The 27,318-nt window shown below is 36.2% G+C and overlaps 1 protein-coding gene and 1 long non-coding RNA gene across 5 annotated transcripts in view; one reads left to right on the top strand and one right to left on the bottom strand.

The window, feature by feature from the left end:
* The first annotated feature begins 446 nt into the window (after positions 1-446).
* The window catches only part of LOC131826547 (uncharacterized), a 35,282-nt gene continuing 8,410 nt past the window's right edge, over positions 447-27,318 (top strand). For both annotated transcript variants that reach the window (XR_009351643.1, XR_009351642.1), the window contains exons 1-3: positions 447-842; positions 21,815-21,917; positions 25,738-25,889. This is a non-coding gene — a long non-coding RNA (uncharacterized LOC131826547). The remainder of the gene's footprint in view (positions 843-21,814; positions 21,918-25,737; positions 25,890-27,318) is intronic.
* The window catches only part of ANKRD46 (ankyrin repeat domain 46), a 33,901-nt gene continuing 8,701 nt past the window's right edge, over positions 2,119-27,318 (bottom strand). For all 3 annotated transcript variants that reach the window (XM_059165915.1, XM_059165916.1, XM_059165917.1), the window contains exons 2-5: positions 12,864-12,964; positions 9,762-10,099; positions 8,405-8,563; positions 2,119-4,110 (exon numbers count right to left, since the gene is read on the bottom strand). In XM_059165915.1, the coding sequence (XP_059021898.1) occupies positions 3,894-4,110; positions 8,405-8,563; positions 9,762-10,072 (687 nt within the window). In that variant the 5' untranslated portion in view covers positions 10,073-10,099; positions 12,864-12,964 and the 3' untranslated portion in view covers positions 2,119-3,893. The remainder of the gene's footprint in view (positions 4,111-8,404; positions 8,564-9,761; positions 10,100-12,863; positions 12,965-27,318) is intronic.

The raw sequence follows: 27,318 nt of genomic DNA, 5'->3' as shown, positions 1-27,318 counted from the left end.
TACATTGTACATTACTGTATATGTACTATATGTACTGTATGGTGACTAACATAACACAATTAATAAAATGTATTAGGTAAAAAAATTTTTAGGATGTCAAAATTTAGTACATGTCTTATACATCTAACACATGGTTGATAATATCATATAATTTTTTCAAATACGACTTGGGTTAAAATTTAAATACTGTAATGTAACACTAAGCACAAAGAAAAGGACTCAAACATGTTCACTGTCAGTAAGCAATGTCAACTTTATATGTCATAAGGAGAATATGCAAAAATCAGTTGTTTTAGAGAGGCTAAAAAAAACTAAAAATGGAGTTGGGTTTAAGGCTCAGAAAACTAAACTTTCTTTTTTTTCTGAATATTCAACAGAACATTCAAGAATCATGACCTATAGAACAATTCTTTATTGTGTTAAACCTTCCCATGTACTATGGGACATAAAACACAGCTGACCCCCCTGCCCACTAGTTGCCAGCAAACCTCCAACCATTTTTCTAAAACCACTGCTCCAAGCCAATCATATGGGTTCTATCACTGCCACCGTCACCAGTATCTGGCTCATAAATCCAGGCTTCACTGTCCAGTGCCTGGTTGTGGTTGGTTTGGGAAGAGGAAACATGATGTAATGTCAGCCAATGAAACACAGAGCAAGTTTGCTGGGCGCCTGGCAGGAAGTTTCCTAGGAGAAAACCACAGGACAGACAGTTTCTTTCTTTTTCTCTTCATGATTACAAATGGATATGAGGCCTGAAAATTCTAAGCTCATCTCAGAACCAGCTGGAAGATGAAGTGAACAAGCAAGGAGGGCAGAGCCAGAAGCACAGGAGAACTGAGGTAAATTTGGATTATCACCCTTGGGGTCTACTCTACCTCTACACTTCCAGTTGTATCAGTCAGTAACTTCCTATGGTTTAAACCACTTTTAATTTGGATTTTGGTTTCCTGCAGCTAAAAGTACTTTGATACATACATGAACAACTTCACAAGACAAAGAATAAGACCTGGTTGGGGGGGAAAAAAAAAAGCCAAATCAAAACAACATTAACAGGTTAAGTATTGTTCCTGGACTTCTAGAGCAAGAATACATCAATTATATATGTGTGTGTATATATATTTTTTACCTATGGTAAATGAGCCTGCATGCTCTTAGTAAAGGAGCCACAGTGTTCATAACTGTGCAATTCTTCTATCAAGTGACAGGCATACTGTGAAAGAATGAACAACACCATTCACACATGCAGCCTGTTAGAACATGTGAAAGGTAAAAAGCTACTTAATCTGAAAAGAAAAAATACAGCTACAGGTGAAAAAGCAATGCTGTCAGTATGTGTGTACAAAGAGTCCTACACAGCATAGGAGGTACTGTGGACAAATAGGGTAGTAATAGGGATTAAGCCCTTGCTCTCATGAAGCTTATAATAAGAGACAAATGAAAAAACATTGTTTATTCAGTATGGTAATTGATGAGGAAATAAGAGGCAGAGAAATGGGCTGTCAAGGTTAACTAGGGAAGGTCTTCTGAACATGCCAGAGTTAGACCTTTAATTTTAAAGGTTGGTAATACTAAGAAGATGTGGTAAATGGAGCATTAGAGGAGGAGGAAAGTTTTTAGGAATGTGGGTGGAAAATTTAGTAATGTATTACTGTGATGGCAGCAGGCAAGGTTCTAGATTACTCCATTGTTAGGTGTATGACAGTGGGGCAGAAGGAAAAAAGAAACTTATAATTGGGGTAGAGCCTCAGCTTGGAATCCCTGTTCCACTATGTTCTATCTGTCTGACTTTGGATAGGTCACAACGCTCCCTGTGTCAGTTTTCTCACTTTGCAAAATGGGAAAATGTAGCTTGCGTCAGGGGACTGACAGGCAGCACAAGATGAGGCACGTTAAGTAAAAATAAGAAAGGTGCTTGATCATGGTAGCTACTGTCGCTCTTGAATCCACAAGCAATTCACCCAAATTAGTTTCAGAGCACTTACAAGGCAAACATATGTGAAATTCAATATACCTGTTATATCAGGTTTGAAAAAAATATTTTTTTAAACAGGCAATTGTAACCCATTACAAAGAGTCCTAAATTAAAAGAAAACAATGACACACTAAGAAAATGGGTTGTGATTAAGAGACTATAAATGCGTTTATTGGTAGTATTACTGAATGCTGAATGCAGAGATTAAAATAGAAAGAAATCAGCACTTAAAATCTTCTAAAAATGCAGTATCTTTACATATATGTTAACCAATCCTGCTTATCTATTTAGATCTACAAACATAAAGCAAATTCCAAAGCTTTCATTCTGAATATACTCTGATTCTGAGTTCTAGTGTTCTCCACTCTAAAGTCGGGTTTTATTTTATCGTATTTTATTTATTTTGTTTCTATCCTAAAAACAAGACTCTCTGAGCTGATCCTGAAGCAGTCAGTAAAATCAGGAATTTTTAAACAGTTCTTTAAGAGAGGATAAAGCCACATGAAAGAAAACACCTCATCCTACATATATAAATACAAGAGAAAATATCAAGAAGCAATGAGAATCACAGAAATGCCAATCCTACTCTAAACTATAATTTCTACCTCTAACAACAGTTCAATTAGCAGTAGCTTAGATGCCTTTGTTCTAAAAAATAAAACCATTAGTTCTTTCACTACAATTTTCTGACTACACTCAGTGAATAATTATCAACTTCATATACTTTTTAAAAACTCAAGAATATGATTTATACATAACAGAGTCATTAACAAACGAGCCCTTCAAACATACTGCTGAAAGCTGCAATATAGTTTGAGGACCAGATTTCGATTTACATAATATTACCATCCATAAAGAGTTAATGGCACCCAGTACAGCAGTGCTCAACATGGTTACCTCAGAAATACTCCATCCGTTCTTGCATCAGAGAATTACTGACACAGATGAAACTGTTAAGACAATTCTAACAGGGCCTCTAAACAGGACTGCATGTACAGTTGTGACAGCACAGCTAGCCTGTAAAGCTGAATTTTCCACAATAATTACACTACAGAATTACAGTGACAGATGTTCAAATTATCTTTCCCTGCTAACTACTGAGTAGAAAAAGTGTTTCCTGACTAAATATTTGATGAACAGGAGATCTTTGATAAAAACACTAGGGGAAACATGAAAGTGAACTAAATGAACTTAAGTTTTTTCACAGATATTAACAACAAGCAAAGCAGTTTACAAAAAAGAGAATCAAAATTATCCTATAAACAAATAAATAGAAGATCAAATCAATCATTTTTGAAGAAAACACAGCTAATTTTCTAGAGTTCTGTTCGGTTTGTAACTAGACTTTAAAAATATTAAAATAAACCAAACAGCTTCCCACAATACTGATTTGCTATACAGGATGTGAAAAAAAGCACTTCAAGTTTTAAGCTTAATGTTTCATTCTTTCCCCTATTCCCAGGAAAGAAGAAGAAAAAGAAGAAAAGGGGCTCCTGCAAAAATAAACAAAACCCAAATCAACCAACTAACAAAAAAGTAATCACATAAGAAAATCTTTCTCCTATTGAACACTTCACTTTAGTTGGTCCATATTAGGGTAAGGTTTCTATAGCAAGGACTCCCTCGTCTCTTCCTTTATCTTTCATTCTTCAGTCACCTCCACATTTTTATGAAACAAGGCTATGTGAAGGCATTCTAACAAGTTGGGCTGAGTCAGAGGTAGCTTTAGGATGAAGTATACTTGACTACGGTATGTGGTTAGTTCAAACGACCACGTTGTTCGAAAAGGATTACAATACATAAAAATGCACAAAGAAAAAATGTACAGCCCTCACTGCCTTGCACTAAGAGAAAACGTTTGAGAAACTCAGGACAACAGTGGAAGCCAGAGACATAGGCCCCACCCCCATGGGCTCCTTTAATGCACCAGTTCCGGCTGGTTCTCCACAAAGGGGAGCACCCCGCTCACATAGTACGCAATGCCAAGAGATAGCAAAGCAATGACAAAGATCAAGAGCAACACCCTCCAGAAGCCCAGGTCCTCGACAAATTCCTGCCATGTGGTTCGGAAGCTGGACAGGACTCCTTCCCCTTGCTGCAGGTTGGGATTGAGGAGAGAATGGCTTTCCATGGCACTGTGAAAAGGAGCAAAGACAAAGGAAAGGGGCATGAACAACACATTCCACCCATTTCAGAAAGATACAACAGCAACCATGTTACTTAGAAAAGCCAAGACAACACTTGCAAGAAGAAATCTGACATATACGTGCTCTCATACATTCATGTACTGATGTATGTATCTGCATGTATCAGGACAATCTACATTCAATTGCCAATTAAGCCGCAATGATTATGTTTCTTGGTTTGGTATCCAGCAGAATTAGAGTCAAAAATCCTTTTCTAATGAAAAGGTCCCAAGCAGAAGTCTTGACTGTAGGTCAAATGAGTTGTTTTAAACTCTTAGTATCTAAGTTACTTTAAATTTAGAAGAATTCAAAACAAAGATTCATATTTTAAGAATTCATATTAATGAAAATAAGCAAAGATGGGTAAATCTAAAAATGATTTTAGATTCACTTTTACACAGTGTGTGAATCTTAAAGTCAAAAGGGGATTTTCATTAACTTTTAAATTATCTGAACAATGAAGGAATTACTTCTTTTAACTGTAATCCTCTAAAAATGGACACTTAGCTCAGTCTGTTGAACATCTGAACAAGCCTAGTCATTAGGAATTCTTCTTAATAGCTTCCACCCACTGGTTGTAGTTCTCTCTTGTACAATAATACAAAATAAGTTTATTTTGTTTCTGCATAAAGGTTGAATCTAGGTAGCACAATAGGTAATAAGGTAGCACAAAAGCCATAAGAATAATTCTGGTTTTCAGAACTCTATCAATGAGAAATATGACCCCTGAAAGTAGAAAACAGGGTATCTGACTTTGATATGTGGATGGCCACACTGTGAAGAATTTAAAGCTCAGAGCAATTAGCACCTGCAATTATGTCACAAAATGCAGGTCCAATAACAGGGTATCATTTAGATTAAAGCCACAATCACCATAATCCTATGTATCAACTATCTGTTGCTTATAAAAGATCATTTACCACCCTTCCTAAAACCTTTCTCTTCATATTCTTCCAACCGTATGGGCTCAGAACAATGGAAACAAAATAAAACAGTGTCTTACAAACTGGCATTTTTATTTAACCTATAATTTTACTTTACTTCTTGACACTTAACCAGACATTCTTCAGCATTTACTAGTATTAGAGGTCTTCTCTAATCATAGGAAGCTGACTTCCTAATTGGCCACTCTGCTTGATATCCAAGCTTTTCTTTCTTCTATATTAAAAGATGTTTATTCTCTAAATAAGAAAAGACATTTTCAGTGGGAGTCTATATGAATACAAAAATTTAAGAAAACTGAAGCAAGTTCAAAAATAAGATTGGAACTTTGAGAAGGTTTAAACACATGATACCATGATTAGATAAAGAAGTTCAGGAGAGGTTAATTCGGACTTGTATGAAATACAGTGAATGTCCAAGCTGATGTGATCTCATGTTCAAAGATATTAGATATAAAACGAGAATTCCGCTGAGCAATCTCTAGGAGCTTAAGAAGCTCTGCCAATCAGAATTTTCCATAGTGACCTTATCCAGTGAAATGTTTTCTACTGAATGCTCAGAAGTTTTTTTGTACGTGTGTCATCTACAGTGTCTTTGTCATCCTATACCCACAAATTTAAAATAACTATTAAATTTAGGATATATGGGGGAGTGGGAAAATATTTTTCATCATCTTGATTTATAGACCCTTAAGTTATGCTATGTCTCAGAGAATCCTAAGAGTGATGGAAAATACTGAGTACATTCAAAACTTGCTTTATGTTCTGCTAATCATCACACAGCTTTGCCACAATGCCACGTGCTAGCCAATCCCATTAAGCTTTATTCCATAACTTTTTCTATTGGTATAGTTCATATATAAAATTCATCTTGTACAATAAGGCGTTTTTTTTTTAGTATATTGACAAAGTTATACAACCACCTCCACTGATGTCAGAACATTTTAATCACCTCTATAATCAACTCCGTACCCTTTAGCAGTCACTTCCCATTGCCACTTCCATCAGCTCCTGGCAACCACTAACCTACTTTCTTTTTGCCAATTCCAAACATTTCACATAAACAGAATTATATAATATATGGCATTTTGACCAGCTTCTTTTATGGAGGATGCTTTTAAAGCTCACTGACATTGTAGCACATATCAGTAGTTCATTCCTTTTTATGGTGTAATATTCCACTAGATGCACAGATGACATTTTGTTTATCCATTTATCAGTTGATGGACTTTTGGGTGGTTTCCACCTTTGGGCTATTATAAATAATACTGCTATAAACATTTGTGCACAAGTTCTTGTACGAAACCAGGTTTTCAATTTTCTTGGGTATATACCTAAAGTGGAACTGTTGGGTCATATGGTAATTCTGTATAGCTTTTTGACAACTGCCAGGCTGTTGTCCAAAGCAGCTTTGCTACTCTACATTCCCACCAGCAATGTACAAGGGTTCCAGTTTCTCAACATCCTTACCAATACTTGTTGTTCCATCTTTTTGACTGTAGCCATCCTACTGGTATGAAGTAGTAACCCACTACGGCCTTGCTATGCATTTCCCTAATGACCAATGATGTTGTCCTTGAGTTTTTTAATTTAAACTTCAACTACCACATGTCTGCCATGATACTGAAGGGCAGGAGTAAGGTAGTGCAACCACACAGTACAAGTATTAGTAATTGGGTTTTTAAGAACTGGCTTTACACAATGCTATAAATAATACAAATCCTTATGCAAGGAAATGACAGGTATGTGAGAGAAGCAGGAGTAAATATTTCATGTGGAGCAGCTCAAACGACTAATTATTTCTACTACTTAGTAAGTAATCACTACCTAGGCAAAATAAAGTTAGACATATATTTCTGATAAGGAGATGCCAAGAAACTGGCTATTAACAAAATGTAGCAAGCAAGGTCCCCAGAACATACCAAGCAAAAACACATTCTTGGACTTTTTTCATGGTAAAGAAACTTAAAGTATTCATGAAAATAAATTTCAAGATATTTTGGAATAACACAGTCTTCAACAAATAATAGAAAACTCAATGTTGTCATATTGATTATGACATTCTGCCAATTCAGAGTACACAGGTGGGAGCAAAAGAGCTTGCAATATATCTTGGACTTCTTATTTTATCTACATGTCAGTTTTCAGTGATAACTCATGAGCAGCATGCATTGTTCTAGAAGTAAAACTCTTAATTTCTTTGGACAGTAATAAGTTCTTGGAAGTATCTAAACAAATAGTCTTAAGATTGAGAGTAGAATTCATGGTTCCTAAGGAGTATACCAGCCAGCACATGAAGGAAAGGAAAGCAATCACTGGTACAAAGGAATAAAATTAAGGGTCAACTATAAAGAAAAATAGACAATTTCAATTAGAACTCACAGAAACAATGATCCCAACAGTCTAACTGGAGCATATGATCCTATTTCCAAGTCCTGATCAGTCAAACTACTGGGTCAACAGCTCATGAGAACCCTTGAAATATATTCCACGGAAAATTTTGGGAGGAGACAATAGCAGGTTCATCACCTGTCCTACCTTGCAATTACCTGGAAGCCTGAAACTTTGTGGCAATCAACCAGACTCCATGCTAGTACAACTCGGTCTGAACTATGGACTTTACCTGTTGAGCTAGTGGGGCCAGGAGAAAAGATGATTTGTCACCTTTTCAGAGCTCCCTGAACCGTCTTGTAAACTGCTTCTAGATGAGAAATGATGAGATACTGAAGGCCTGTCAGTCACTACATCTTAGCTTCAGTTACTTACAGGAGACCAAATTTCATTTGTTCCAAATCATGAGAAAGTTACTTTCACTTTCACATTCCTGAACTGGGTGTTAAATTTTCATTTCTCTCCTCCTGTTTTACTTTTCCTCAGTGCTCCACTTTACCTTTGAAATGGCCTTTCCAGTCTTTTCTAATGTTGTCCAAGTTTCTAGTCTTACTTATCCTTCTCCCGCTTTAAGCAATTCCATTCTGTTTGTGACCTGCACTTAAAGTTCTCAAACTCCTGTTTCTTTCCCTCAAATTCAGCTCTTAACCACCTCTTCACCCTTGTGCTGACAATACTGCAAGGCTTCCTTGCACAGGGACTAACAGAACATTACGTGCATGTGGGCACGTAGTACTTTCTCTTAATAGCTTCTCAATTGTAATCTGGAGCCATACGGACTTATATAAAGTTCAAAGAAAGTATCAAAGCTCTGTACTTGAAAGCAAATAAATAGAAAGCTCACAAAGTTATTATAAAAGATCCAAAGACTTAAAGTGACTTGTCTCTTAAAAAATTACATTGTTAAGTACCTTTCACTCTCAGCTGTCTGCATGGTCTCCAGTTTTGAGTGAGTTCCTCTGTTAAATCCTTTTACCTCTTGTTCTTCCAAAGATTCCAGCAATCGAATGACATCTTTATTCACTCCTCTGCGCTTTGCCAGAACCAAGGGTGTAGCACCTTGATGATTACTAAAAAAAAAAAGTTCATAAATATAAAGACGTCATCATTATAGTTGGATTATATCATTAGTACCCTCTTGTTTAGCTCTCAGTGACAAAGGAGTGGGCCAAATTAACTCAAAGACCAGAGCAGAACCAATGACTGAACTGGAATTTTAATTTTGAGTTAAGCTATTTTTTTTCCTTATAGGGAAAAAGGAAGAAGAATATATAGGCAAAAGTGTAAATAAATGAGAATAAATCAAAGAAACATAGGGCATTTTCTTAGAAACTAACTGCAAATTCTAGATTCTAAATTCATTCCTACCTGACATTTATATTTTATGGCAATAGGGCATATATTTTTTTTAAGTTTAAGAATTAAAAGCAAATAAAAGCCCATAGCAACCAAACAAGCTGCTCTGGCTCACCTAGCTACTGAACCCTAGTAAGAGAAAAGAGCCAAGTAATAGTGAATCCCAAAGCCAATTTGCACCACATTTGTCCATCACATTTGCTGTCTTTTTCAGATTTAGGGACAGCAGAGCACCAATAAATCAATGCAACATATAAGTGTAGTTTAAAGGTCAAGCTCAGTTTTAAAGATGGTCTCACACCTTTTCCACTCTGAGACAAGGTATCATTAAAACAAACACTATTTCTTCAAACTGTTCAGTATAAAAAGGACTCTGAGTCCCAGAGAGATTATGAAGCCAGCATGGAATATTATACGATAGAAGACAGAACAATTTGGAATCCGGCAGAACTAAGTTCAAATTCCAGCTGTGTGACCTCTGTCTTTGTTTTAAACCCTTCTTGTATCAAATGCTGCATTTGCAAAATGAAGATAACAACAACCTTAAGAGCTATTCATTCTAAGGATTAAATGAGCTAATGTAAGTAAGCACAGCACCTGGTGCATAACACGTTTTCAACAAATGTTAGTTTTTTCCTTTTTTTTTTCTCTTATCCGTCAATATGCAATAACTGGTAGCAGAACCTCACCACTGTTTTCACAGAAAACTTGTACTGCTTCAGCATAAATCTAGAAGTTGGCCTCTCGTTTTCTCACTCCCCTAACAAGATTACCTTGTCCTCCATGCCTTGTTGACCTTGTCACTGCAGCTGATCAATGAGAATGCAGAATCAATAGACTCTGAGATTGGACCACTGGTTGACAAACTAATGGGAAGAAATGACTCGACTTCAAAAACCACAGAGCACTTACCAAATATCAATTTTGAGTCCATTGGAAACTAAGAATTGAATAGTATCCACATGGCCACAGAGATGAAGAGCTGTGTTTCCTTGATAATCTGTGGCCAGAAGATCAGCACCAAATTTATGCAACAGCTGGCAGATGTCTACATTCCCTCTGGCTGCTGCGAGGTGAAGGCCGGTTCTGCCCCTGCTGTCACGAATATTTGGGTCAAAGCCACTTTCCAAAAGCCGCTTGGAATAGTTAAAGTCTCCATCAATACAGGCTTGTAGCAAGGGCACATTAGTCTGAGACGAATCATTTACGAAAACGTAGGACATTATTCTGATGGAGTGGATGGACTATGCCTGTAATGAAATATGAGGTGAGATCTGGAGAAGCCAAACTAAATCAAGACAATGAAGTCATTTAGAGAAGCACTATTTCTTATCCTTCTTGGCCTCCTGCCTCTAATAAATTACCTCAGCAAACAGAAACAACAACAAAGTTATCAATTAGATTTTATTTCTCACTAAAATGTCTTATTTTCTTCATATCCACTTGATCAAAACTGCAAATAAATTACTATAAAGCTCTATTTTGTTTTTTATTAGGCAAAAGATTAAGAACTTTTAAAAATTAAGGAAGATATGATTGCTTAGAGTTTAGTTTATTGCATTGTCAGAAGACATACATAACATTACCCTTAAACTTCAAACACATGCTACTGCTGGTAGAGATTCTTATTTAAAACAAAGTAACTCTCTTTCCCATATGTGCTTTTTTATCATATTTGAGATATTCTACATGGTAAACAGAACTACCTACTCAAAAGTTAATTAAATCAGTAAGAAAAAACAATGAAATAGCTTATTCGTTTTTAATAAAGACCGCTGAATGTTTTGTCTATAGCAGAAACTTCAATTTTCATAGAAGGAGAAAAGCTAAGAAAAGCAACAAACTAAACTGAAAAATTGGAAATACCATGAAATCAATTCAGACTTTTTTATAGTATTGATTCTATTTTACTATTCTGTGGTTATCTAAATAATCGGATTTTGCCAAACTACCACTGTCTGAAGACGGAGACGAAGAAAAATAGGTCTGTTTGGGAATAGAGGCTGAACAAAGGCAACAATCCCAACTGTTTCCACTCTGCAAATTTAATCCAACTGAACAACCTAGCCTCTCCAGTGTGTCCACACCTCTTTCACTGATACTTCACTACCCCAGCAGTCTCTTGGTCTGTGTGTGTGTGTGTGTGTGTGTTTGTGTGTGTGTATCTCCCTGACCTCCTCTTGGTTCATTTAAGAAAAGTTAAAGTCTGACAAAAGAAACCTTGCTATGAAACTCAAGAGAAAGCAAACCAAAAGAAGAAAACACAAAGGCAAAGACCAATATGTTTATAGAGATGACTCCCTCACTTCATAGTTACAAAAACTGAGTCACAGACAGGGTTGGCTTGTAATTTGTCAGATAAAGGCTTTCTTTCTGAAACACTGATAGAGCTGGATATTAGACCAATCTATTCTTGTGTTTAACCTCAAGGGGATTCAGGAAAGCATGGCTATCGAGTATGTTGAGATTCTTGGCCACCACTCCTTTTAGCCTGGTTTCCCAACAGAGCCACGGTCCTTCTAGATGTGGGCTACCTTCCACCAGAGCTCTGCCGGTTTCATGGGTTCTCTGTGCAAAGGGATAATATTAACACACACTGAAGGCCTGTTCCAAGGCAGGCATCGCACCAAGGGTGTCTAATGAATTTTATTTAATCTTCCTAACAACTCTATGTAAGGGTTATTATACTGAATTTTAGAATTTTAGTCACTGAAAGATTTCAAGTCATGGAAATGGCATGGTCTTATTATATTAGTCTTTCAGAAAGATTACTCTGTCAGAAGGAAAGGTTAGTTTAGAGGGGGTTGAGGCTGGAGACTGGAAGATCAGCAGGTCACTAAGAAATGATGACAGCCAGATCAAAGGCAGTGGCAGATAGATGGGATCACAATGGAGAAGGATAGAGAAGATAGAATTAGCACAACTTAATGACATGCTGCATATAATAGGTGAGAAGTTATTCTTAAGGATAATTCTAAATATGGGAAAAACCTGCTAAGGATTAAGAAATACAGAGATCGAGATAAAACAGATTTCAGATTATGACACTATATAATGCTTTTTAAAGAAATCAACCCATTAAGAAGAAATTACTCTTGGGTGGCTCAGTGGGTTAAGACGCTGCCTTCGGCTCAGGTCATGATCTCGGGGTCCTGGGATTGAGTCCCGCATCGGGCTCTCTGCACGGCAGGGGCCTGCTTCCTTCCCTTCCCCTCTCTCTGCCTGCCTCTCTGCCTACTGTGATCTCTCTCTGTCAAATAAATAAATAAAATCTTTAAAAAAAAAAAAAAAGAAGAAGAAGAAGAAGAAATTACTCTTTAAAATAGTCAAGAATTGGGGCACCTGGGTGGCTCAGTGGGTTAGGCCTCTGCCTTTGGCTCATGTTCTGGGATTGAGCCCTGCCTCGGGCTCTCTGCTCACCGGGGAGTCTGCTTCCCCCTCTCTCTCTCTCTCTGCCTGCCTCTCTGCCTACTTGTGATCTCTGGCAAGTAAATAAATAGAATCTTAAAAAAAAAAAATTAATAAAATAGAATAATCAAGAATTCTCTTTTGAGGGTAACCTATTTTCCCCTTCCATATTCATTGGATTAGATAATTAAAAAGGACAAAGTTATCAGAGGCATTTAAAAAAAATAATATACCACATATCAAGTGCTTTTCAAGAGATACCGTCTTTTGGTTCAATTCTATAAAAACAGATAATGAAAAACAAACTTGATATTTTTGGTTCTAACACAGTAAGAATTCTTGTGGTTTGAAGACTTGGGATTCTTTTGAATGTTGGCTCAGTGGTGGGGGATAAAAAGTCTTCCTTGTTTATTTTTTAAGTGAGAATAAGAGTGGTGTATTTTGTGATTTTCTTTGTGTCCTTGAGAAACTAACTTTACCCCCAAATTAAGTAAGGCCAATGATAGATAACATATTTCATCTTGATCACAGAACTGAATAAGCCATAAAACAAGGTATCGTAGCTTTCACATATTGTGAGGAAGTTGACAGCAGAAAAATACTCACGTAAGCCTGGAGATTAGATCTTTCTTTCAGTGGTCACCCAGCAGTTTCTCTGAATTCTTAAGAAGGTTCAACAGAGTATCAAGAAATGTGACAACAAGGACCTACAGTAAACAAAAACTTCAGTTCTAATAAGGGTGTGACATAAGTCTAGCTGTTCTATTAAACACAGAAAAGCTGGTGGGCTCTGTGGATATTCTCCAGAAAATCTATTGGTAAAGCATCAATTTGTGAGGCTAGTAGTAACTGACAAGTAATAAAGTAGTGAAAAAGGAGAACAGAAGGCCTCCTAAGGAGTGGCTCTGTTGCCCCAAACTAGAAAGCATGGCCAACAAGATAAAAGAAAAAGAATCAAATTATGTGCCACTAGTAGAGGACAAACTGGACTCTGAAAATTCATTCTAAGTCACTGGAATTCAGAATACCTATTTTTCATATTATAAATAGTGGCTAGATCTCACAGTAGTCCACAAAAGCATTTCTAGAAATAAAATGCTATGGAGGGTAAGTAAAAACAGTCAATATTTATATTTAAACCAAATAGGATACATTTAAGGAGAAATATTTCTAATCCATCCTCAATGCTGATACTTAAATCTCCCTATGAGATGGATCCTCTGTCCCTTTTGCTCTTCAGTGTGAAAGAAAAATTGGCCCAAATCTATCTGCAGACTTTTCCACATGCCAGACCATGCTCCTCCTGAAACATGCTGCTGTCCCACCTTCATGCTCTTGCTGGGACCCCCTCACGTTTCCCCTCTGCACTAAGAGACATCTCAAGTACCCTGTCTGCCCCTTAAAGGGATTGTGGAAGTAGGGTCATGCACAGGCAGCAGGGAACACAAAACATCAGTGTAAATTCATGAAACTAACATTTACTATGTACTCAAAATATGGCAGATACTATGCTAAGTGGTAGGGTATAAAGACTAAATCTCAAATTTGTGGCTCAGGCTGAGATTCAGATTAAGTTTTTACTGGTTATTCATGCTCAATATTATCAAATTCCTTTAAATAAACTTGTACAAGAAATAATTAATGGTATCTTATGAGGCTCCATTTAAATACATAAATCAGGTTGTATCAAAAGGGTTGTCGTTGCAAGACTAGAAGATGAGGGCTGACAAATTATATGTACCAATTTAAACAAACTTCAAATTACAGCCACTTAATCACTTTCTAATCAATTTCTAATCACAAATATTCTGAGTTCATCCAAAGTACAATACCTTTACTTTCTTATCCTGACCACTGGAGGCTGAATCTTCATGACTAAAGCCTACCTCTAATACATGATTTTCAATGTTAAAATGCTGTGGATGTTATTCTGAAGATAGTGGGGTTCACATTATGAAAAGAACAAACTTTGCTTCTCATTTGGAGACAGAATTATAGATTAAATAGTTACCCCTTTAAATGACCTGTTAAATTCATAAGAAAGTTCCTAAACTGATGGTGACTATAAGGGGAGTAGGTGGGGGGATGGACTAAATAGGTGATGGGGATTAAGGAGTGTACTTGTTGTGATGAGCACTGGGTGTTGAAGTGTTGAATTGCTATATTATATACCTGAAATTAATATTACACTATGTTAGTTAACTGGGATTTAAATAAAAATTTTTTAAAAAGCCATAAGAAAGTTTCTTTAAATTCACAAGACAATACTTCTGCCACTTTCTTTTGATGGCAAGTCCCATAAGAAAATACATTTGATCAAATTACAGATTTATGTGATTTCAAATTTAATATTACACAAATGCATTAGACCTAATTATACTTGAAACCTGCCAAGAAAATGTCTAACACCCCATTTAGAACCTAATCACTCGAAATCTATTAATAGCTTCTCAAGAAGTTATGAAAGTAAAACTCAGAACACATATTAACTATGGTTCAAGGAATGAAGAGGACTAAAGATTTTTTAATTAAACTTTTTGAAATAATTGTAGATTCACACGAAGTTCAAAGAAATAGTACAAAGAGATCCTGTGTACTCTCACCCAGTTTCCCCCGATGTTAATATCTCACAAAACTCTAATATCACAACTAGGATACTGACATTGATAATCAAGATCTAGAACATTTCCATCACCACAGAGCTCTCTCATATTGCCCTTTTACAGCCACACCTACTTCCCTTCCACCCTCACCCCACCTTATCCCCTGGAAACCACTATCCTGTCTTCCATTTCTAGAATTCTGTCATTTCAAGAATGTTATATAAATGGAACCATACAGTATGTAACCTTTTGGGGTTGGCTTTTTTTTTCTCACTCAACATAATTCTCTGAAGATTCATTCAGGTTGTAGTGTGTATCAATAGGGTGATTCTTTTCTCTTATGGAGTAGTATTCCATGGTATGGATGCACCAGAGCTTGTTTAGCCATTCACCCTTTGAAGGACATCTGGTTGTCTCCAGTTTGGAGGTGTTAAGCTTCTAAAACATTCAGGTATATGTTTTTATGTGAACGGACGTCTTCATTTCTCTAAAACAAATGGCCAGGAGTTTAATTGCTGGTATGGAGGTTTAAAGATTTGGACTAAATGAAAATTTATGGGGTGCCTGAGTGGCTTAGTCAGTTAAGTGTCTGCCTTCAGCTGTGGTCCTGGCCCCAGGGTCTTGGGATCAGGCCCTGCTGCTGAGTCTGCTTCCCCTACTTGTGTTCTCTCTCTCTCAAATAAACAAACAAAATCTTAAAAAAAAAAAAAAAAAAAAAAAAAAGACAGTCAAATCTGAAGGTGCCTACTGTCCCTATGCAAAAAAAAAAAAAAAAAAAAAGAAAGAAAGAAAAGAAAAGAGAAAGTAAGGTGTTCTTTGGGAATCATCTGCCTGGATGGCTCACACAACCAGGACAGCGAGAGGTAATTTACAGAAGAGTTTGTTGGATTAAGCGTTAATAAAGATCCTAGTATTTACCAAAGGTAGTGTGCAGTAAGAACCATTCCACAAGTAGAGTTAGAAACATTAATGTGTGAGTATGAAAACTGAACTACTATCTTTCCAGATTCACAGACGGATGAGTCTGTTCCCCTGTAAATGAACATAAAATCTAAGCATAGTGAAGACTGCTTTTCAAGGTAGAAGAGGAGGAGGGAGAGAGCTAAGATACTGTCTGACTTTCCTGAGGGACTACTTCCAGGAGTGTATAATAATCTAAACAGGCACTTTTTCTAGTGTCAGAAAATGTTAAAAGAGCTTGGCTCCCTCACCCAGAATGTATCTGGAGCTGGGGTTTGATCCCCGGTTTAGCTACTTACTAATTGTGTGACTTAAGTACTCAAAAATTAATAGTTATTAACTTCCTGAGGATGGGCATAGTTCTGGGGAACTACTTCTCTGCTGTACTGAAGATAGCCTGCATGGAACACTGAGCATTGATCCCCTGGTAACAGAGCATCATCTAGCAATGGGGTGACCTCTAGTGGGGAGTAAAGACTTCCAAGAAAGGAAATTGATAACAGATTCCTGGCAGAGGAAAACCCACAAGAACAGTCAATTGTGGGAACAGTCAAGCCCCCCAAATCCTCTCCTTGTTCACCACAGCCCGGTTCCTAAGGGACAGTGTCCATGAAGGACAGTGACTAGTTCAGAGGCCAATTCCCTGGGATTGTTAAAAGGCAGACTCTGGGGGTCATGTCTTGGAGGGAAGCAGTCACCTAGATGTCAGTAACAAGAGCTCTTAATGCTACACAGCGCATGTCTCAATCCAAATGACAAAACAATAAGGGCATTTTAGAGGAAGCATGTGAGTCACTGACTTGATAGTTCTAATTAATATTATTTTTCTTTTATATTTTTATGTCAATACTGGGCCATATCTATATAACCTTAAGATAGTATTCTTGGTGGGTAAGAACTAATGGAGAAAACCTGTTGTATTTTAATATACATTCATTAAACCTAACTTTAAATTCATCTTCTATATCCAGTATCACCAACCATACATAATGTATTGATTTATTTTTCATTTTGCTTTTCACTGGGAAAGGCAAGACTAAGTGATACATTCTTGGTTCACATGGACTGACATTATGCCTACATAGCAACTTTGATCAGAGATCAAAGCATCAGACACTTCAGCAAAATGCAAGGGGAAAATGGCATACCTGGAGAGACGCATTATCAGATCGGACTGCCTACATTTTCTAATGTCCTAGAAAAGTACTAAAACTGAGAGTGATATACAGTAAATGGAAACCCAAATCTGGATTCTCTATACTTCATGTGATTATTCTTAAACTTTTAAAAGGATACAGTTGTTTCAAAATACAAAAATAACCTCAAAGAACCATAAAATAAGAACTTCCAATGAAGTCATTAAATCTTAACTGCTAGCACTTTAGAATTACTGTTCTTAAAATCCAAGTGCTGTACAGATCCACAGGTACTAGGGTAAGGGAAAAAAGCCACATCTAAAAGAAATCTAGCTCTGCACAAGTCAAAATTTTAACAATTCCTTCTCAAAATGTTAATAATATATTTTTTCAGCCTGCTTTTCCTCAATGGCTATATTTCTTTAACATAGTGGTCTTAATAATTTCTGAGGCTCAGAGAGGTTAATGAGTCTAATGCCGCACTGCTATTAAATGGCAGAGCGGGCTTCAAATTTAGTCTACACTATTTCTAATATGCCACCTCTATGCAGTTATCAAGATAATCAATAGGAAATGGGTCACACAAAGCTCGGTTGCTTGCTTACAACTGTTTGCAAAAATTCCTGCCAGACCTTGTCTCTAAAATGCAAGAAATGGGTCTGAGATGTCTGTGTATCCTTGCATATTACATAGTGCCTGGCACATTTTTTCTGAAATCTAGACATAGGAGAATCCAATAATTCTTTGTGGATTACACATTCAATTAAGTTCATCTTAAAAAGATTTTATTTTATTTTTTAAAATATTTATTTGAGAAAAAGAGAGAGAGAAAAAAAGCACGAGCGGGTTGAGAGGCAGAGTTGGAGAAGCAGACTCAGCATTAAGCAAGGAGCCTGATGAGGGGCTCAATCCGGGGACTCTGGGATCATGACCTGAGCTGGAGGCAGATGCTTAATTGACCGAGCCACCCAGGCACCCCCATCTTAAGAAGATTTTAAGGTAACATTTTTTATGACCAAACCTAGAATTTATTAAGAAAATAAATATGAACAAAGAGAAGAAAATAAAAGTTACCCATAATCCTACCAACTAGAAATAACTATTATTACTATTTTGGTGCTATGGCCCTCCAGCCTTTTTTCTCTATATGAATATATATTTAATTCATACTATAAATGCAAATGTTGAACTTTTTAACTTACTGTATCATGAACACCCTTCTACATTACCAGTTTTCAAAAAATAATTTTAATGATGTTATTCTTTAATATACTAATTTTCCATAATTTCCTTATTAAATTCCTTAGCACATTAAAAAAATTGCTTAGCATTTTTCCTATTACCCGAATTTAAATTCACTGACATTTTAAGCTCATAAAAACATAGTCTGAGAGGGGCACCTGGGTAGCTCAGTTGGTTAAGTGACCGGCTCTTGGTTTTGGCTCAAGTCATGATCTCAGGGTTCTGGGACCAAGCCCTGTGTGGGGTTCCCTGTTTAGCAGGAAGTCTGCTTATCTCCCCCTCTCTCTGCCCCTCCCCCTGCTCACTCTCTCTCTCTAAAATAAGTAAATCTTAAAAAACAAACAAAACATAGTCTAAGAGACCTTTAAATAGTATTTTTAGTACTATCATGATAGGTTCTCATAATTCTCGTAATGGAATCTATCATAATGGATTCCCAGGCAATGCATTTAACAGATGTGACACAAATGGATCCAGCTACAATGTGGAATTAGTTTCTTTTTCTTTTTTAAAGATTTATTTATTTATTTATTTGAGAGAGAATGTGGTGGGGGGCAGGGGGAGGACAGAGGGAGTCAAAGAAATCTTAAGCAGACTCCCTGCTGAGACCAGAGCCCCACTTGGAGCTTGATCCCACAACCCTGAGATCATGATCTGAGCTGAAACCAAGAGTCGGATGGATGTTCAATCAACTGAGTCACAGGGGTGGCCCTGGTCTTATTTCTTTATGGCAAACAGTTTTACTTTGACAGCAATCCTGATGTAATGCTTGCTTTGCTCACAATAAAAACTTCAAAGATTCTGGTGTATGGTTCATGTTAAACTATAGTTCACTTTAATCTGAATCCCTTTTAGAACGCCTATTTATCGATTTTTGGATGACTGTCTTAGAAGGGCCTGGGAAATAAATTCTCACAGATTGTATGGCTAGAATCCCAATTCTTAACCTTGGACTTATCTGTCCAAAATAAAGGCAAAATATGTGGATATTTGTTTTGAGTTCTTAAAAAAGAAAAAAGGTAGGCCCCTTTTTGATAGCATGAAAGTAAATTGAAAAAGAATTGAGAATATTATCCTTTCAGGATATTCTAGCACCATGAAGACCATCTGAAGGAGGAAGTTCATAAATAGAACCCTCCAAATTTTACTTTCAAGTCTCAAAAATAATTAACAGAAGTTCAAAAAGAATAATTTTTAGATAGATCTGGATCTCCTACAGATATATTTTTACTTTACATTGATTTTGTGATATTTCCAAGTCTAACTTGATTTGTTTAAAATTCTTAACGTTGTGATTTCTTCAATGCCAAGCTTTCAATTGCTTAATTAAAACTTTATTAAAACAATAAAGGTGAGGTTAATTGAAATGTGTGAATTATAGGATGCTACTAAAGGCCAGTTCATTATGTTTAAGTTCATAGAATAATTGAAAGTAGGCTAATCGGGTACTACTTAGTAAACACTCTTAGGAAAGAAAGCTTAATGAAAAAAGAAACAAGAATTTGTTTATATGTCTGCTCTTACTATGCAACAACTGTTTAGCAACATGAGATACATAATATTTAACATTTACTAAGTTATTATATTCCAGGCACTTATTGTTTTTCCTGGAATGATTGATTTAACCTTTAGATAAGTCTTATATAAAAGGTAAGTATGATCAATTATCCTCATTTTATGGGCAAAAAACAAATGGCACTAAGTTTGCTTTCATAAAATTCTTTTTCATATAATGAATTAGTTTAGGAAACTTTTCATCAAAGATTACGTAAAGGGAAACATTAGTCTAGCCCACATATTCTGAATTAACTCCCTATAATCATTTCATTCAAAGTAAATTTTTCAAACTGCAGGAAAACGATATAAATATCTGGAAATGTTTCTTACTTCACAGGAAACATCGGTCCATGTTTACAGGAAACATTCAGTCATATATTCTGAATTAACTCTTTGCAATCTTCTCAAAGTAATCTTTTCTAAGTGTGAGAAAATAACAACAAAATATTTGGGAATATTTTCTACTTTATAGGAAGTGACTAAATTCCTGGAGTCATTATTCTCATGGATTTCTTACTCATTGGGATAGTGAGAAAACACTTGTGTAAAATTTTCTTTCTCCATCAGAAAATCAAAAAACACCAAACAAGGATTTCTGTTATATATTTTCTCCAATGTTTGTACTACTTTACTTATATTCTTGCACTAAAATTTAGTTCAGTTCAACTTTTGGAGAAATATTGGCTTAAAATAAAAATTAATTGTTCACAAATGGAGTACTGGTACCGTGGATATTTTATTTTATTCTAATACCTTTCAGTATTTTCCAAAATCTTTACCGTGTAATTTCAGAATGTTTAATATTCTTAGCAAATGACTTGTCCCCATAGAAGTCTTCAGTTTACAATTTGTAATTATATAATAAAGATATTAAATAAGCACTGGAATGTCAATCTGAAGTCTTTCATGCATATGAATTATTTTTGTAATGAAGTGATTTTTTAAAAAATCAGGGTTCTTTTTGTTTTTTTGCAACAACATCTTATCTGTGACCTAATGGTGCCACCTTGTGGCCTACCTGGGCTTCAAGTACAACTTCAGCATCTACAACCAGAATACAGCAAGAGGAAGTACTTTGAAGTTTTTGTTCATTTCTTTTTTGTTTGTTTTGTTTTTGTTTTTAAAGTTTACTTACTTGTTTTAGATATCTACACCCAATGTGGGGCTCAAACTCACGATCCTGATATCAAGAGACTAATGCTCTACTGAATGAACTAGTCAGGCGTTCCCGTTTTATTTCACAGTTACTTGCTATTATTATTATTCTCAATAATTCTTTTTTTTAAAAAAGATTTTATTTATTTGACAGAGAGAGATCACAAGTAGACATAGAGGCAGGCAAAGAGAGAGAGAGAGGGAAGAAGGATCACTGCTAAGCAGAGAGCCTGATGCGGGACTTGATCCCAGGACCCTGAGGTCATGGCCTGAGCCGGAGGCAGAAGCTTAACCCACTGAGCCACCCAGGCGCCCTCATTCTCTTAGAATTCTTAATTAGTGAAATTCAGAGTGGAGATAAAGCTCAATTTTCCTTAAAAAAAAAAAAAAAGTTTACCTAACATAATGTTGTATGTCAATTATACCTCAATTTAAAAGTTTACCAAGCATATTAATAGCATAAATATAACTCCAGGACTATTTAGAGATCTAAATCTCATTAAACCCACCCTAACAGACTTCATTTATACAAAATTAAAGTGTTAAAAAAAATGACACTCCTGGAGTGCCTAGGAGGCTCATTCAGTGAAGCGTCCAACTCTTGATTTTTGCGCAGGTCATGATTTCAGGGTTGTGAAACTGAGATTCTCTCTCCCTCTGCCCTTCCCCCCCTAAAAAAAAGACTTATTCATTTATTTGGTGTTATTTTAAAATACAGGAACTACAACTTTTGTAAATTACTCATTTTCTAAATAGTTCACAAAATGTAAACCAGATTCACCTCAAGCAATCTGATGGCACAAGACTCTGTTTTAAGGAGAACCTTGAATACTTCTATGAAGTTTTTACAGCCAGGAAGTCCATTCAGGATTATTCAACTCAATCTCCTTATTTTACATTTAAGGATACTGAGAATCAGAAAGGCCGTTAACATGCTACTTGACAAGCAAACTACCCCTTACCCTCAAGATTCTAGCTCCATTCATGATTCACGGTGGAAATATAAGGTACATCATTTTTAACATAAGTTTGTCACAGTTTTATTGTAATCTGTCCCCGCCTAATGCTTTCAGTTGTGCACCAGATGGATGCTAGCATGTATGGCATCCTTCACATAGTGACATAGGGTGGACAAGGGACCTCCTTAGGCTATACAAGCCCACAAATGATCTAGCAGACTTCTTTGAGGTGTGCTCTTATTGCATGTAAAGCTATATGAACCACTGTGGTCGAGGGCTCCATACTGCTTACAGTGATGTCGCCTATGAAGACACTTAAAATTCAAGAACTCCTGACATGTCATTATTAGACTCGTGTCCTACCTCACTTATTTGAACCTCTGGGGACCCTAGTAAATAAGGATATACAATGAAAAAAATGACTGAAGAGAGGACTAAGGAACCAACTAAGCCAAACAGCCTCTAAAAATGGCATGGTTATGAACAGTGACAAAAGGACCACCATTGGGGGTGTGAGACATTTCTTCTTTTTCCTTAATTCCCTAAGAATTAAGGATAAGACCTTTGGTAGAAAGAGAGTAAAGGATGAAGAACAGATGTCTGAGACTTTAAGGAGAGCCTTTGTTTCCTTGCCTGCTGCCCCCTTTTAGACTGAGGGGCAACCTATTCTGGGGAGGCATCCTCTGATACCCAGAGAAAGAAAATAAGGGGTGACATACAAATGACTATAGGTTAAAGAAAAGAAAAATAAGGATTTTCCCCCCTAAATTTTTCGGCCCATTTTAGAAGGATAAAAATAAGAATTACAGGGAGAATTTGTATTTTTTTGGCTGGAGCTTTCTTCTAGCTGCCAGTTAGGAACCTAAAATGTGGGGCACAAAGTGGGAAATGCCAGTATTCTACGGCAGAGCTGAATCAGCAGTCCTGATAGCTTCGTCAATAGAACAGTATTTCTGAGTGAAAAGGACAATGAATTATAACAACATTCTTTCTGACTGAGACCTGGCCCCTACAAAGCCTCTCCTGTTAAAATGGCAGATCTATGAGTTGGCTCAGTTCAAGTCTATGTACTCAGAGTTCTAGGAAATTTTTCAGAAATGGGAGTAGGGCTGGCAAATCCCTGTATCAGTTTCCCAAGAAATTATTTTTAACTGCCCAGAGACCGACCAGGTCATTGTGACTAATATGAGAAAAAGTGATCAGTGACCAAGGATCTCAAGTTTTTAGTTACATGGCTCTCCATATAATTCCCTTGGTATGTTCCAAGACATAAATACTTTAAAAAGTTTTAAAAATGCCCCTAAACCCCACAATATATCACCCCAACTACCGAAAAACAGCATTAATACTAGAACACCAGAATGCTGAGAACCACTACTGCAGCTGTGAATGCTAGGCACTTTACATTTAAAATTTAAATAGCCACAATACTGGATAATGTAGCTCTAATATACAACAAATTTCTTCTATATATATGTTTCTGGCTCTCTACTCTGTTCTAACAGTCTGTGGAACATATATGTGCCAATATCACACGGTCTTAATAACTTTAGTGTCATCATCATCACTAGTTCTTGATATCTTCTATGGCAAGTCTCACAATGTTGTTCTTCATAATCATTATAACAATTATTTGCAATCTTCTATCCCATCTGAGGGTCAGGATTATTTTGACATGTACCACAGAAAGCCTATTGGAAATTTTATTTACTACACAAAGTCATACCCTTGAACGTGAACTCTCTGGATATTCTTTGCTATCTTTTTAATACATTTTTATAATCTTCCCCATGAAGGTCTTGTATATCTTTTATACATTTTATTTTTTAAAAAACCCATTGTTCTTTCTGCTGTGATTGAGGTCTCTTTTTACTACAGTTTTACTTTGGTTATTACCAGTACAAAGAACGAAACTGATGCATATGTGCTGACTCACATCAGCAACCCTGCTGCGTTCTTACTAATTCTATTAATACATCTACAGGTTCTCTTGAATTTTCTATGTATTGCCATATCACTTACATTAAGTACAGGGCGCTGGTTTGAAAACATGCCTGAAAATTCACTACACCTTTCTTCAAGAGGTCAAGTTAAATTATGCACCACCACCTCCCACTCCCCCCAGTATAGGCTTACTAATTCACCACTAACAAACAGGACATGGTAGAAGTGGCTTGTAAGACAGGTCATAAATTAGACAATGCAGCCTCCCTCTTACTGTGTCACGGATTACTCACTCTGAAACAAGCCAGCTGCCATGTCATAAGGACATCCAAGCAGTACTATAGACGTTTCTGTGATGAAGTACCGCCAGTAAACAGCACGGAACTGAAGCTTTTTGCCAATAGACTTGTGAGTGAGCCACCTTGGAAAAGATCCAGCCAAGCCTTCAGATGGCTAGTCCTGGCTGAAATCTTGATTGAAATACACTGAGCCTGAACCACTCAGCTAAGCAAGCCACTTTGAAATCTCTGACCCACAGATGTTATTATTTTAAACTTTTTAGTTTTCCAATTTATTGGCGTAAAGTTATACATTACACACGCTTCTGACTGAAAAATCTCTATTATATCTGCATAGTTTCCTTTTTTGTTTCCGATGCTGTTTATTTGTGCTTTTTCTTGTTTTGTTTTTCTTTCCTAGATCATTATTGGTAAAAGTTTGTATATTTAGTTTTTCAAACTGGTGCGCCTGGGTAGCTCAGTCGGTTAAGCAGCCAACTCTTGATTTCGGCTCAGGTCAGGATCTCAGAGCCCTGGCATTGAGCCCACATCCCCATCTGGCTCCAAGTTCAGTGGGGAATCTGCTTGAGGGTTCTATCTCTCCCTTTCCCTTTGCCCCTCCCCCTGCATGTGTGCATTTGCTCTCTCTCAAATAAATAATCTGGAGGGGAAAAAAAAGAACCAGTTCTCCTGTTTTACTGCTTCTGGTTTTTCTTTTTAATTTCTTCTATTTTAAGTTTTATATGTGGTTTTTTTTTTTTTTTAACCTTCTTGATTTGTATCCTTAACTCACTTTTAATCTTACCTTTTAACAAATTTATTTAAATCTATATAATTTTTTTAGGAAAAGAAAGAAAAAAAAATCTATAAATTTACATTAATGTGTCAACTGGACCCCATTGGTATTTCACACTGTTGTTTAAATATTATATAATTTCTGTGATGTCCTCTTTTAAACCTATTAATTATATAGAAATGCATTTTAAATACCCATACATGGGATCTGAAAATCTTTTTGTTCATTTCTAATTTATTTGCATTGTGGTAAAAGAAAATGGTCTTTGGGGCAAGAATTTTTTAAAATTTAGACTTTCTTTTGGTTAATGCACCATGTGTATCTGAAATGAATGTATGAAGCATTAGTTGAAGACAGGATTCTACTCTTCATATACATACATTTGATCAATCTTGTTAATTTTGTTGTGGAAATATTCTGTATTTTTCCAATTTTTTGCCATCTGATATATTGGTTTCTGAAAGTAGTGTTAACAGTTTTTCCCCATGATGGTGAATTTATCGATTTTTCTTATAATCCCATGTAATTTGGGGTTACATTTTGGGACTATGTTTAGGTACATGGATCACTGCTCTATCTTCCCAGAAGACTGTTTCTTTTATTAGTGTGCTTCTTTATTCCTATTAATGTTTCTTGCCTCAACATTTGACATTAATGATATTAACATTATTGTAGTATCTTTCTATGGTTATAACTTTGAGGGGATATTTTTCTGTTTCAACCTTTATGTATAGCTTTGGTTTAGGTATATGTCTGGTAAACAGGAAACTAGATTGCATTTAAACAGTTCTGAAGATTTTTTCCCCATAGGTGAATTTATTTTTTTAATAGATTTTTACTTATTTGACAGAGTTCACAAGCAGGCAGAGATCGAGGAAGGGAACCAGACTCCCTGCTGAGCAGAAAGCCCAATGCAGGGCTCCATCCCAGGACCTTGGGATCATGACCTGAGCCGAAGGCAGAGGCTCTAACCCACTGAGCCACCCAGGCGTCCCCCCACAGGTGAATTTAATCAACTTATATTTTCTGTGATTTCCAACCTATTTGGATTGATTTCCACCTATTTTGTGTGTTTTCTGTTTATCATCTATTTTGTGTTTTGTTTATCTTTTTTATTTCTTTTTTTTACCGAGTTATTTAAAAATTTTAATATACATGTTAATAATGTTTCTTGAAGTCTAAAATTACCTGGAATTTTATTCTGAACACAATGACCAGAATGCACTAACCACCATACATGGCTCCAAGATTTCTGTCTGAGTTTTAGCTTTCCCTTTAAAAAATTCCTCTCCGAAACCCCTAAAACTTAAAGTCAACTAAATTTATTAACATTTTATCAATCAGATCACTCTTTTTCAAAAAATCCCATGCCTTCCCTCGGGATTCACTCTTCTGGCTGAAGTTCACTCTCTACTTCTTTTAGTGAGGATATGTAAGAAGTAGCTTCTTTCAGTCTTTGTAAATGTGCAGATGACTTAATTTGACTTGATTCTTTTTTTTTTTAATTTTTTAAATTCTTTTTTTTTTTTTTAAAGATTTTATTTATTTGTCAGAGAGCGAGCGAGCGAGAGCGAGCACAGGCAGACAGAGTGGCAAGCCGAGTCAGAGGGAGAAGCAGGCTCCCTGCGGAGCAAGGAGCCCGATGTGGGACTCGATCCCATGACTCTGGGATGATGACCTGAGCTGAAGGCAGCTGCTTAACCAACTGAGCCACCCAGGCGTCCCGATTTGACTTAATTTTTGAATAAAAGTTCAGGTGATCGTGAGGTTATAGTTGCCAGTCACTTTCCCTCAATATCTTGAAGCTTTCGCCCTGATGCTTCCAGGCATTTATTATTGCCAGGAGAAGTCTGTTTCAGTCTAACTGTTGTTCTTGTGTAGGAATGTCTTTTTCTTTGTTTGGCTTAAAATTTTTCACTTTATCCTTAATGTTCTACAATGTTCTACACTTTACTGGGATCTATTCAGGAGAATTTACTTATCCTGCTTGGAATTCAGAATGGATTTATAATCTAAGTACTCATGCCTTTCTTGCATTCTGGCAAATTCTCTTCAAATAGTGCTTTTCAACAATATCTTCCTATTTGATATATGTTGGAAACTCAATGATCAACATATCCTTTAAAAAAAGTTTTTCTGTGCTACATGCTAAGTGCAGTGTCTCAGCTCCATCTTCTAATTTACTTATGCTCAGGCTACTTTGAATCTAAAATTTTATTACACCTTAAAAAAAAAACCTCAACTACTATAATTTTTCTTTTCTAATTAATTCTTCATATCCACTTTATTTTCCATTTCATAATTTACTCTTCATTTTTAATAAATGTGAGTCCTTTTTCTCTTTGAGCATATAGACACTTAATTAAAAATCTTTGTTGGATGGTTTCCTAAAAGTTTTTGTCAGGACTGAATCTGTGTTCCAGTGTTAATA

This window comes from Mustela lutreola, chromosome 3 (assembly GCF_030435805.1).
Source record: "Mustela lutreola isolate mMusLut2 chromosome 3, mMusLut2.pri, whole genome shotgun sequence".
NCBI lineage: Eukaryota > Metazoa > Chordata > Mammalia > Carnivora > Mustelidae > Mustela > Mustela lutreola.
The sequence above is the reverse complement of the archived record's forward strand: the minus strand, read 5'-3'. Positions and strand labels throughout refer to the sequence as shown.